This window comes from Suillus bovinus (assembly GCF_016758785.1).
Source record: "Suillus bovinus strain UH-Sbo-P2 chromosome Unknown EDB93scaffold_64, whole genome shotgun sequence".
Taxonomy (NCBI): domain Eukaryota; kingdom Fungi; phylum Basidiomycota; class Agaricomycetes; order Boletales; family Suillaceae; genus Suillus; species Suillus bovinus.
In genome coordinates, this window is record NW_024542120.1 from 30,044 (window position 1) to 43,119 (window position 13,076).

The window sequence follows — 13,076 nt, forward strand, 5'->3', positions numbered from 1 at the left end:
TGGTGCTTCAGCTCAGAGTTATTGGACATAAGTGGAAGATGTAGGTCATAGCCATGCGGGACGAGGATTTGAGCATATTTTCTGAAAACAGCCATGATATTTACTGATGGCGCCGAGAGGAGTTTATAGAGCGCCAATTCATTATCCAAAGTCCATCGGTTCACGGAATCTGTTCATGTAGTACAATGAAACATCAGTTGTTTTAAGAGAAAGCACTACCTCACCTACATCTGCAACGGAACGTGTTGCACTGCCTAACACTGCATGTATTTGTTGCTTTCATGCTTCCTTGGACAAGAAAGGATTCCCGTTGATGACAGTGGTAATGATTATATCCAGCGCCTTCTGAATGATATATTTGTGAATTGGATGACTCTCATCATACTCCACAGGTCCTACCCCAGGCAGTGGCTCAGATGTGGGTTGCTTGGACCCAGCAACGAGAGGCTGGGAGGGTGGCGCAGATGGTTTGACATTTGAAATATCCTGTAGGCCCATTAGTCGTCATTAGCTGTAATGTTAATAAGTATAGGTGCCTACCTCAGCTGAAGTGGCGGGCGCCCAACCTCTTATCTTTTTGTGTCGTGGATCAAATGCAATAAAACAATCTTGACAGTGTTTTCTAGAGCCTGAGGGTCTGACAGAAGTAGACAATGGCTCTTTGAGACATGGTGCATCGAAGGACAACGGCTTGTCCACAGGTAAGGGCTGGCCAAGTGGCATCACATCCTCAGAGTCTGGCATTGTAGAAACACCATCAGCCGATTGGAAAGGGGCATAAAAGCTGGGGAAGTATGAAGCGATGGAATGTGATGATGTGGAGGCAGTAGCGGCTGGCAGGTCTTCACCAGTGGAGTAGTCATAATAGCTGGTGCGGGCATCTACATTAGGGTCTGGAAGCATGGTGTCTGCATGTGAGTCAAAGGGGGCGAGGTGAAGAGAGGACACATTGGAAAATATTGGTGGTGAGTCTTCATGATAGCTCATGTGGATGTTGATGTTTGGGTATGAGAGGGGCATCTGACTATCATTTCCGGAGGTATACTGGTGGCCATAGTCATTATGGTAGTTGGGGTAGGCATCGATGTTGGGGTATTGGAATGTGTTGAGCTGAGATGATGATGGCCCTTCACCAGAAGTAGTATTTCCGGAGGGGTGCAGCTCCAGCTGAGGCTGGTCACTGAAGCTAGGAATATAGTGATGAGGATAGCCCACTACCCGCCCCGCATCTGAGTCCAAATCCTGCTTATCGGCCTCTTTGAGTACAAATATTAGTAGAAGTTGACCACTTACCGTGACTGAGTTTAAGTTGGGGTGTTGAAATGAGACAGGAAAGCTGGTGTGTCTGGAAAAAGATGCTAGCGGTGCTGGCTGCTGCAGCTGATCGTCAGAGCCAAGGGTACTGTAGCCTATATTACTACAAGTTTTGCCTGTTTGTGCATCAATGAAGTTGAATTGAGGATCGTCCACACCAGAGTACATTGCTGGCAGCAGGCCGAGGAAGTCCACATCCTGCTGGGAACCTTCAAGTTATACTAGCACCATCTCAACCAAAGAATTAAGTCTGTGAGTCCATGATAGGAAGAAGTTTTGATGAATTGAATTCTTCGACTAATTCTAACCGTACTCCCAAACAACGAGGCATGGGCGCTAAAACAAACATACCTAATTTGGCTTTTAGTATCGGTACATTTTGAAGGTTCAAGGCACAGCTTTGGTTGATTTAAACATGCATTCCATTTGGTAACATCACATAGCATCAAATTGAATCAAAGGCAGAAAGTTCTACTGGACAAATTTATACAGAAATTTACGAGTCTGAATTAGTCGGCGCACCTCATGTCGCGTAAGATAACTACTTCGATAATATGACTCGTGGGTTGGAGCAAACCCTATATGCATACTAATTGGGCTTGAGAACTCAAGGAGGTGGAAGGATATCGTAGAATTGAATTCCACGTGCAGCAGGCAACTTGAAGAAGTGTTACGAAGTATGTACACACTGTCACTAACAACCTCGATAAGGAGGGTGACAAAATTATTCTAGACTTTGCCCCAAGTTCTCAAAGTGACTCCAAGTTGAGAACCTTCCCAATAACCCCTCAACTGCAGCCTTGAAGTCTTGCCATTACTAGGACCGAGTCTGCCCCGATCCGAGTACATCATGGCTCGATATGTCCTATGATTATCTGGATTAGAAGGGTCAGTGATCAGAGTGATGCTGCAGTGCCTCCAGGTGAGGTTTATGCGGCTAGGGAAAGATCAGTACACACATCATCATATGAACAAAAGAAATGAGATCTACCAGGCGAAAATTTTCAGCTGAGGACACACTGTAACCTTAACTTAGCAGCTCAGCTGAAGACTACTGCATCTACCTCGCAAATCATTGATGCCAGTCCTAGCTGCATGCGCAGCACCTCAAGACAACACAATCTGCTGGAGCATTAGAACATGCAATGGAAACACTAATTGAGGAAGGTGTATCTGTCTCAGTCCTCACTTCAGGTTCAGTGCTTGCCTCAATGACTGGGCCCTCCAGGGGTCGCGCTTCAGGAAAGCCCATTCAGTCGAATACAATACCAGTCCCTGCATCACCAGAAGGCAGACCACCAAAGCTACCAGCGTGGTCCTATACAAGCCCGCACCATCCCGGTGGCTGGCCTGGATACGGTTGTGGAGAGGTGTCTGTGTGCTCCGGTAGTGTTCAAGCTGCATTGGCAAATTCGGGCTGAAAAGAAAAGAAAGGGAAAAATTATTGGTAAAGATACTAACACTAGGTCACATGCGCTGATGGGAAATGACTTGCTAGTGCGACCTTGGTGCTTTATTCAGTCTGACGAGCTGGAGTTCGAGGAACGGGAGACCAGCTGAGGCTCTCAGAAGAGTCGGCGGAACTTCCAAGTTATCATGCACTCAGATGTCATCTGACTTAAAGTCAGACTGCTGCAAAACGGTTGTGCATAGCGGATCTAGTAGAGATAGTGAGAAAGAATCATTTAGGACTGAATCTTACGTTGAATACCCATCTGAGAGCTTTCAAGTTGCAGCATAGCTGCCCTGGCAGATACCAGCAAAACTCAATATCAAAGTATCGGCTTAGGCTAGCTGCGGCTGTTGTTGATTATGAATCGGCTCATATCTTATATAAGCAACCAAACACGTTTTGGAAGTCCTTTCTTTGGATCAATAAACAACTCATCATGCTCAACCAATGCTCGACATGCCACCCCCTAGGCTAGTGCTACTAGGAGCATGAGTCGCATGTCACTCAGTTCTGAGCTATATCAACTAATCATCTGCAAATGTGCCTGATCTCTTCCTGTACGTGGTAACTCCCATTCTCTCAATACTCACATATGTTCCTTTCTTCCCATTAAAAGGACTTTGCGCAGCGGCTTCCTAATATGTTTGATTGTGGTTTGTTTACCAGTTCTTCTTTTCTCTTCCTCTCCTGCCCTTTCAACTTTGACGTTTCACCATCACAGTCCCTGTATCCTCCAGGTCAAATGCTATGCACTATCCGAGTCTGTTCGTGCTTTTTATCATTCTTCTGTGGACTTACTTCTAAATATTGTTAGGTGATCTTGGTGTTCTTCCTTTTGAAAACACCTGGCATTCTCAAGTAAGCCATCATCCTGTTGCAGACAATGATCATCATTATGCTGCCAAGTGTGCGAGGACTAACTCAAAACTAGCCTGGGGTTGGTTTCAATTTCAATTTGAATGATATCGTGATGAGTCGCATTTTCGCCAGACTTCTGTAGGAAAATTAGGAACACTAGTAGTACCAGTGTCATTTCAGTTGTTTCGTTAAAATGGCCAAGATAACAGGATTGTGTTGATAATTGTGAGGACTACTACTAGATGCCATATATCATATTGTTTGCCATATCTCATTCTAATTTCTCCGCCAGCTTACTGATGAAAGCCTGTGTTTCATATGTAGGAAGTAATGAGCTTATGATTATGATAGTATTAAGGCTGGCCACCGCTGAACTGATCTGTGAGTGTTCAGTGTTGCGCCTCCAAATTTAGCGGATAGTACTACTGCCAACCATAAACCACTAGTACCACCGTGATATCATGCAGTCATGGTGAACCATTATTTTTCGGGGTATTCTGATTGATGTACTACGCCAGTTTGACCATCCGTAGACAAAATGTATCACCTAATCACAAGCATTACTGTACCGTAGCTGCACTGGTCATAATGTGGCCATAACCGCTGACTGGAAGTCTCTCTGCTAATTTTCTTTGCAACTAAAATTCATCTCTTTCAAGCCCATCTTGACTATGATGGTGATTATGACAGTGGCAAATGTAATATAGGATACAGAATAGTCTGAGTCTAACAACTACTTATCTTCAATCACTGCAGGTGTTTTATTTACTAAGTGTTCTTCGCCATACTTGACTACATCAGAACTGTCTGCCAGTCAGTGCTCATTTTCTCCCTGCGGATGGCTTGATAGCTGGAGTACGATCCAGACTCACACTGGGAGATAGCAATATGTTCTGCTTTTCAGCATCACAATAATACAGCGGCTTCAAGTTGGCATCGACACTGTCAATCCTCTTCCTCTTGCGAATCTGACAGGTACTAGTAGTACCAGCTGCTGTACGAGAGGCTTCAAGCTGAGCTTGTATGACTTGGCGACTTTCCACCATATCATTTTTCTGATCATCTCTCTGAATCAGTACAGTGAAATACATGGCTGCTATAATGCACCTACCATCCTCCACCAAGTCAGACTTGGACTCGGAGTTGTGACAGTGGCAGCTCCTTCATTTTCCTTAACTTCCAAACTTGAACGAGAGGTGGCCGCAATGACTTCAACACTCTCCTGTAACTGCTAATGAGACATGTACTATGTGAGTACTATGTTACAGCGAGTGAAGGAACTGGCGAGTGGCCACTTACTACTAGTACTTTTTGATACTCACTAGGATCCAGGAGCTCCGAGCACGACCTGTCCGAGTCAGTACTACTAGTACTAGTACCACTGGCAGCCTGACTTGGAGAACCAGTACTACTAGTGGGACCAACTTGAAGCACTATGGATGTAGTAGAATATTCAAACACACCGACTTGGACTCGGACATGCACAATTGTATCCTGATTGACCCAAGAGGGAGTGGTTAGAGTTGCTGCCACTTCATTATGACTGTCAGCTGCATGATGCTCACGGTCATATTTAAACATGTCACCGTCCAAGTCATCAGGCAGTTGTTAGGAAGTGGCTGGGTCGGGGCTGGTAATCGGTGAGCTCCAAATCTATATGATAGTTGAGTGTTTCACTGGTGACGTACAATATAGAGGATGACAGCATGTAGGTCCTGGGTCCAACCTGTGACATGTGTATGTGCGCAGTCAGGTTCACTGGGAGGTATAGGGCTGTACTACGGCCAGCAAGATCCATTTGGCGAATATCCAATCAGTTCTTTTTTTTTTTAGCAACACATAGTATTGATTTCCATTTTTGGTATGTACTGAGTTTGCTCTATTAATATATTTCCTCCTCAGGCAACTGGCTGACGAGTTTTTGAGCTAGCAGTCTATCATTGTCCGAGGGGTCTGGCAAACACTGCCAGTGTACATGTGAATAGTCGAAGCACCAAGTCATTCAGCAAAGTTCCTTTCAAACTCTGAAGACTTATTTACCAGTCAATTTACAGACCAAAAATCAAAATACCTTACAATCCCGCTATTGAACATGTCGCACTTCGAATTAGCATCCTTTCATGATAGTGATGAAGTCGAGGCTAAGCCTCCATCCTGCTTCAGCTGTGGCATAGGTGATAATTCTGAACATAACATTCCATCCTTTGCATCCTCACCTCTGAGTCAACAAGTCAACCAGGTTGGCCGTCATACATCTCAGGCTGGCAGTCCCAATATCAACAGTGATGTTCCAAGTGGTGCTTCTAGCCTCTATTCAAACTCTCCTCCGAGTTCTCCACCATCAGTTATTAGCATCAGGTATTGGTAACTTATCATATGTCACTGTTGAATAGACTTATAAGAGATGACAGTGGCTGCCAGTAGCACCAATGCCTCAGATGGAGAGGACAATAACTTCCTGATGACACCTCAATCCAAGCAATCCCACAGCGCATGTCATGTTGCTAAGCCCTCTTCTGGGGTAGGATCACCGACTCCAAGTCGTTCTCTCAAGATTGAAGATACCAACACTTTCTCTATTTATCCCATGATCACCTCTTTGGATGACCAACATTATTTCGACAAATTTTTAGGTAGACCCGTCAATGACGAGCAATCATTGGAGAAGATCAGCCAAAGGGTAAGCCATGTTTTGAACAATATACCACAGATACTAACACAGGTGTCATTTATAGGTTCAGGATATCTACCGTAGTCACATAGAACGGCTCAGCCTGAACTCTGTTCACTGTGCTGTTCATTACAAGGAAGCTGTTCGAGAATGCAAACGCATGCGCTGGTATACCGCACGCTGGGAGGTCACGGAGGTCCAAAGGCTGCACACCCTCCTTTGCTCCTTGTGTGATGAATCTGAAACAGAGTTCATCATGGCAGAGCGAGTGTCGCGTTGGCTATTGGATGTTCTTGTTCAACAACAGACAATGCATGCTACCGCTACACATGCTGAATATGCTGCTGCAACCTGCAACAATGACAAGAGATCTTTCCTTCTGGCTGATGCTGAACTTGTCATGCTCACTGATTGTTCTGCAATGCAGTAACAGTTTGTGGATAATTAGTCTGTACGGCTTTTCCTGATAATGATCCTCCTACTTACCATATCTCCAGACATTATTGCCCTTCATTCGAATTTCTTGTGTTTATGTAGGAATCATGGTGGATATACTGGCACTTGTTCTTGGTACTACTATGTACAAATATGCCTCAGGTCTACCTCGCATGTTCACATGTTGAATGTCTGTCTTCTTGGAAATTTGACCATGTATCAGTTTTGTATTGGTTTTGTCGATGCCTGCCCAATCAATGTATGTTGAAACAACATTGTACTATGATACCACGATCGATTATGTGATAGTACCCCTTACTAGTCACAATGATGTTTTTTTACACACACCAATGCTATGATAAGACAACTGTAACTATTGCTAGTACTACTAGTGACAGTGACTCCCAACAAAAGTAAGTAGTACCACCACTACGATAGCCGCTTTGGCGAAACTTGTTAATTTCTTGCAGACATACTACATGTGCTAGCCAACTGCCATACACCTCGTTGCAAGTTGTATTGGACTTTTCTTGCTTTTTCTCATGGTGTCTTGCAACTCTCCAGGATGCTCCTGGGAAAGGCCAACAGACAGTCATGGACTCAGCAGGCATCACGAAACCTGCCGTTTTTACAAGAGAGCAAGCAGTCTTGCGACTCGGAAGAGACAAAAGCGCGCAAAAGTGGCACTTCTATCCAATAATCATTTGGCTCTAACCCCTTCAGCAAGCGGCTCAGTGAGTTACAGTAAAGTTGAACTGCCTACTTCGAAATATACTAAAGTTATGACCATTAGAGAATTTCAACTGTCTGACATGTGAGGAACCAATCAAGTCTGAAACCTATTGTACCTTGCGGCCTCATTGGGGCAATCTCTATGGCTAGTGGATCGTGTACCAGTGCCAGAGAGTCTAATCTTGCTGACCCACAACACACCCTCGACTCGGAGCAGCGAAAAATTGATGTTGAGATGGCAAGTATATCTGGAATTGTGTTGGACTATGATCAGGAGGATCCAGGTTTGTGTTCTTATCGTCTTTGATATTTTTTTCATATAAATTGCTTGAACCTTTCAGAGGAACATGTATCCCCAATGAGACATATTCCAAGGTCTCTTGATTGCATCGAGCCTTCGTATGACAATCTTAACTATTCCGATAGTACTGACATCCCATCAGTGCGAATGGCTTCACTACCCACCCAATCTAGAATCTGACACATTCTCTTAATGCTAAGGGATACACTTCAGACTAGCTTCAACTCATTTGGACTATGCTGGTTCTACCCTCATTGCCCTTCTTTTGAGCCAGATAAATTCATTCCTTCTTTGCTACTGGCAAGAATGTCTCCTACAGTTACCCATGGAGCTGATCCCTCATCAAATGTTTTCACGCTGCCTTACCCCTTCGCTAACATGACTATCTATTGACTTGTGTCCTGGATGAATGAGGGCAGTACCATGTTATCCGAAACAAAGGTCTCTCATCTGGTCAAAGATGTCCTGATGGCAGAAGATTTTGATCATAAAGACCTCAAGAACTTCTCAGTGAGACAAAGCTTACGAAAACTAGAGAAGGGTGAGAACAGAAGTGGGATTACTTTTCCAGATGACTGGGTCCAGACTAGTGTCACAATCGACATTCCAATGAATCAAAGGAGGATGACCCTCAGTCTTATAACATTCCCGGATTCTATTATCGCCCTCTTGTTGAAGTCATCTGTGTGGTGTTTGCAGATGTACAGGCGGGGGCATTCCATCTCTTTCCTTTCCAATGTATATGGAAAGATTCTTTAGATGGCCATCAAGAGCGGATTTATGATGAACTGTACACTTCCGATGCCTGGTTAGAAGCTCAGAACAGCATTCAGCAGATACCAAAGGAACCTGGGTGTTTGCTGGAGCGTGTCATCGCGGGTCTCATGCTTTTTTCCGATGCTACCCACTTAGCTAACTTTGGGACTGTGAAGGCCTGGCTGCTCTACCTATATTTTTGGAATCTCACAAAATATACATGATCATCACCCTTATCAGGGGCATGCCACCTGGTGGGGTTTTTACCCTCAGTAAGTACTCCTCTGGCATGTCTACTGTTGTTGACAATGCAATGGCAGCTTCCCGATAGTATCAAAGATATTTTCAGTGGTCTATCTCGCATATTGAAGATGGGCATGGCGTCTCTTCATGCCCACTGCCGCAGAGAACTGTTTCATTCCTTCTGGGAGATCCTATTGGATGAAGATTTTCTTTCTGCATACCACCATGGTATTGTTCTGAAATGCGCTGACAGGGTGGTATGGAGGGTCTTTCCTGCATTTTCATGTACTCTGCTGATTATCCCGAGAAGTACATCCATCCATAGACCTTCTGAAGAACATTGAATCACTCATTGATTTGCAGGGTCTTAATTGCAACTATTAAGGACATGGGCTTATGTCTGTGTCCTCGCTGCCTGACACCAAAAAGCTCATTTATTTTTCTTGGACTTGCAAGGGACATGTGAAGTCGCATGAACAGCCTTCGAGTGTATGTCATGGCCAATGTTGTCAGGGCTCATGAATTTATATATACTGGAGGAAACACGGTAGACGGTGCGAAGGTAGAACACGCCCTTGGAGAGGGCTCATGGATACCTACTCTGGTAAGTGTTATTTTACCATTCATGATAAGCTCACACTGTCTACTTGCAGAACCAGTTTGTGGACAAGCTTGGATCTCTAGGCCTCAATCCATTTTGCATGCTCGTTGTCGACTTCATGCACGAGTACGAACTGGGTACCTGGAAGGCTTTGTTCACACATCTTATCAGGCTTTTGTATGCCCTTCCTCAGGGTAGTGAGCTCGTCGCAGCCCTGGATAGCAGGTATGAGGAGGTCATAAAGGGTGACGTTCCTTGGTTCACACAACTCCATCCTACTCTAGGTTTTGACAGGTCCCAACCTTTGGCAATGGCATCATTCGTAGATTTTCAAATAATACGTCTGAGATGAAAAGATTGGCATCTCATGATTTTGAAGATATCTTACAGGTTGTGCTACCTGTTTTCTGCATTCGACCCACTGACAGCCTGTCATTAGTGCGCCATTCCAGTCTTTGAAGGGTTGTTCCCCGATAAACATGATGCAATGGTGCAGTCTCTGTTGTATCAATTTGCGCAATGGCATGCTCTTGCCAAGCTCAGGCTTCACTCAGAGTCTACAGTCAATTTTCTCGAAGAAACATTCAAGAAGCTGTTGCAGAAGTTACGGAAGTTTCAAGCGTCTTTCTGTGCCACCTTCAACGCCATTGAACTACCTAAGGAGAAAGCAGCTTGCCAGCGAAAAGCTGCTCAACACCCGGAAACAAATGGTTCTCTTCTGGAATCCAATGGGCCAAGGACGAAGAAATTCAATTTAAGTACCTATAAGTTTCACGCAATGGGAGACTATGTGAGAACCATCAGGCTCTATGGGACAACAGATTCCTTCACTACTCAGATTGTATGTACTGTACACTTTCATCCCGCACACCTGAAGTTATGTTTGGCTAGGGAGAGCTTGCTCACAGAACGCTAAAGGCATTTTATCTGCTAACTAACAAATTAGATACCCCAGCACAGTTGGCCAAGCACGAGCATCGGCGCCATGTACTATGGCAGGCAAGAGAGGTTGGAGATTTACTCTCTAGTAGTCAACAGCCGGCCCATAGTTCCCCCCCATTGGCGTCCAATGATGACTTGAAGCATCACCATATTGCAACTACTCAGAACAACCCAGTCGACCTATTTACATTTCTCTGATCACATAATGGTGATCCAGCCCTCAAGGTAGAAGTATTGTTGTATTTTGGAGGCACATGATAATTTACTCGTTATTAGGATTTATACCAAAATTAAGGGACCATATCCTATACAGGCTGCGGGAGCTGGAAATCAGCTATTGTGATCACACCTTCATGGACGAGGAATGCAACTTGGTCATTATTCCAAACAATACAATCTACTCGGTTCAAACTATGCAAGTATACTACATAACCTACGACTTACAGCGCAAGTATGACACCATTAACCCAAGAACTCATGGGGACATCATGGTGCTTTCTGGGGAGACAAGGCCTAGTCACCCTTACTGGTATGCCCATGTATTGGGTATATACCACATGGATGCATGGCTCAATGATGGGGGTTGACCAGTGAAGCAGCAGTTCTTTGGGTTAGATGGCTGGCTGGCTTATGGGGCTATAAGTCTGGCACCAAACATACTCGTCTTCCAAAGGTGGCAATTGTGGAGGAGTCAGATCGGGACACTTTCAGGTTCCTTGACCCAGGACAGGTAATTTGAGGGGCACACTTAATTCCTGCATTTGCCTCAGGACGTGGTGTCAGCTCACTTTGCCAGGGAGAGTCGTTGGCACGCCCTGGGGGGCAGCTGGAGGATTGAGAAGAATATTACATTGGGATGTAAGTACAAGTGTATTACCTCTTTCTGTGCACATCAAGCCTCAAACTTCAAGCTAGATTCGTCGACCGAGGCATGTTCATGCGCTATTCACCTTGGCATTGGGCATTCCACCATGCTGCGGAAAATCACTAGAGATTGCCTTGGTTCCGATCTGATGGCCAACCATGTTGTGAACAACAGTGACCAGGAGCATGCTGATGATGAAGAGACCGGTGATGGTGAGGATCATTACAAACATGACGATGGACAAGGGGGTAGCGATGACGAGGGCGATGAAGAATGTGATGACAGTGACTTAGAGCCTAGCGATGGTGAGCTGCCAGACGAGGGTGAAGAGTATGGTGATGAATTTGGTGACATGCTTAATGATCTCTCTTTCTAGTCTCAAGTCAGATAGACAGTTTGAACTACACGCCTTTTACTATAAATCCACGAATTCAAAATCGTCCGTCCTTACATACATAGAAAATATCAGCCATTTGCATGAATAACTTACCACTTAAAGTTGCTCACTGGGTCATTATTAGTTGTCACATGGACCACCATTTTCAGGCCGCTGTAGCCTTGAATTCAACAATTGCGAAGTCTAGTCAGACTACATCAAGCACTTCTCCTTCACTGTTTTCAACATGCTATGTCAGACCGGCTGGACAGCTTACATATGCCTGGAGTCGAAGGAGCAGAAGGAGTTTTTCACTGTATTGTGTGAACCGATGTACAACTTCAGGTATGGTAACTGCATTGCATCTCACATCAGCTGAAGTTGCTGTTGCTCTAGTCGAGCAAGCTGTATCCAAGCACATGCGGTTGTAGCTTGGACAAGACCTCCCTCAGCCTGAGAGCAGTAAGCAGCAAGTACACGCATGTATGGTCTAACCTCTTATTCTTGCTATTAGTACTAAATTCTTTCTGGTGTTATGTTGTCCTTCTGTGACATCTTTTACTCACTAGTGGTGGTTCTGCAGGTCTGACAGTTTCGAACCTTGGAATCGTTAAGGTCCTTGGCGGTCTTGTACTAGTTTTGGTGATTTCATTATGTAGGTGCTGACAGCCTCAGTACCATCAGATCATGGCTTACTTTTTATGCCTACCTGCAGGATCGTGCTCCAATATCTTGTTCTGTTCAGAGTAATCTTATGGTAGGAAGTTGAGTGTTTGTGTCAAGCACTTCTCACCCCTCATTGACACGCAACTTATAGGTCTCCCCCATCGCTGCATTAAACAGAGCAATTTACTGGTGGGGTATTACTGTCAACCGAGTGGTTGGTAAGTACTACCATTGAAGCCTCTTATTCAGGTACTGAGTATGCTGTCATGTCAGTCTTTTTTGAGAATCTTGTTTGCAATCTATCCTTTACAGCCATCCTTTCAAAATGCCAGTTCGCGCTCATTGGCTTGACTGTTGCATACCTAGTAGGTTAATGCATCCATCATATACAGACAGCGGACTGATAGTAGATGATCCCTATACCTCATACTTCACGGTAAGGGCATCTACTATGTGAATCTCTTCATATTAATCTGGTTGTAACTGACTTCCCTGCTTAGTTGTTTGGGTACATCTGTTATAGTGTTGCTCCAAGCCATTAAAGGGCCGTGTCGATTCTGACTCATGTACTATGATATCCTCTGGATTGTCATGTCTTGCAGGTTCGATATTTGGATATATATTCTAGCTTAGTACAACTGACCTGTACATTCACAAGTAGTATGCACAAAGCAACTGGCATTCAGTGCGTCTACACTCTTTGCTATCTTCTTGCAACCTATGTGATGACCCTTGTCAGTTCTGTATCTTCGCCAACACAGGGTAGCTTTACGGAGTACTTGCGCGCTAATGTTGATAGTTTTCCTAAATAGACATCTATTTAGGTGAGCCCTCATAGTCATGGTGTGTACATTACGGTGCTT

General features: G+C 44.6%; 5 protein-coding genes across 5 annotated transcripts; 3 read left to right on the forward strand and 2 right to left on the reverse strand.

The window, feature by feature from the left end:
- Positions 1-279: 279 nt before the first annotated feature.
- Positions 280-1,482, reverse strand: EDB93DRAFT_1106719 (uncharacterized protein; the record flags this gene model as incomplete). Its single annotated transcript, XM_041447650.1, has 3 exons — positions 280-486; positions 541-1,254; positions 1,294-1,482. The coding sequence occupies 3 exons, from the start codon at positions 1,480-1,482 to the stop codon at positions 280-282; spliced, it is 1,110 nt and encodes a 369-aa protein (XP_041304168.1).
- Positions 1,483-4,439: 2,957 nt separating this feature from the next.
- EDB93DRAFT_1106720 (uncharacterized protein) lies at positions 4,440-5,106 on the reverse strand (the record flags this gene model as incomplete). The annotated part of the gene is made up of 5 exons (XM_041447651.1): positions 4,440-4,475; positions 4,498-4,692; positions 4,737-4,853; positions 4,948-5,058; positions 5,089-5,106. The coding sequence occupies 5 exons, from the start codon at positions 5,104-5,106 to the stop codon at positions 4,440-4,442; spliced, it is 477 nt and encodes a 158-aa protein (XP_041304169.1).
- A 611-nt stretch (positions 5,107-5,717) lies between these two features.
- On the forward strand, positions 5,718-6,833 carry EDB93DRAFT_1253784 (uncharacterized protein; the record flags this gene model as incomplete). The annotated part of the gene is made up of 4 exons (XM_041453512.1): positions 5,718-5,989; positions 6,047-6,305; positions 6,361-6,722; positions 6,794-6,833. The coding sequence occupies 4 exons, from the start codon at positions 5,718-5,720 to the stop codon at positions 6,831-6,833; spliced, it is 933 nt and encodes a 310-aa protein (XP_041304170.1).
- A 2,426-nt stretch (positions 6,834-9,259) lies between these two features.
- EDB93DRAFT_1253785 (uncharacterized protein) lies at positions 9,260-10,504 on the forward strand (the record flags this gene model as incomplete). The annotated part of the gene is made up of 5 exons (XM_041453513.1): positions 9,260-9,367; positions 9,417-9,599; positions 9,659-9,754; positions 9,804-10,205; positions 10,256-10,504. 5 exons carry the CDS (start codon positions 9,260-9,262, stop codon positions 10,502-10,504), a joined length of 1,038 nt encoding a protein of 345 aa, XP_041304171.1.
- A 155-nt stretch (positions 10,505-10,659) lies between these two features.
- On the forward strand, positions 10,660-11,547 carry EDB93DRAFT_1253786 (uncharacterized protein; the record flags this gene model as incomplete). The annotated part of the gene is made up of 4 exons (XM_041453514.1): positions 10,660-10,835; positions 10,898-11,036; positions 11,077-11,164; positions 11,222-11,547. The coding sequence occupies 4 exons, from the start codon at positions 10,660-10,662 to the stop codon at positions 11,545-11,547; spliced, it is 729 nt and encodes a 242-aa protein (XP_041304172.1).
- Positions 11,548-13,076: the final 1,529 nt, after the last annotated feature.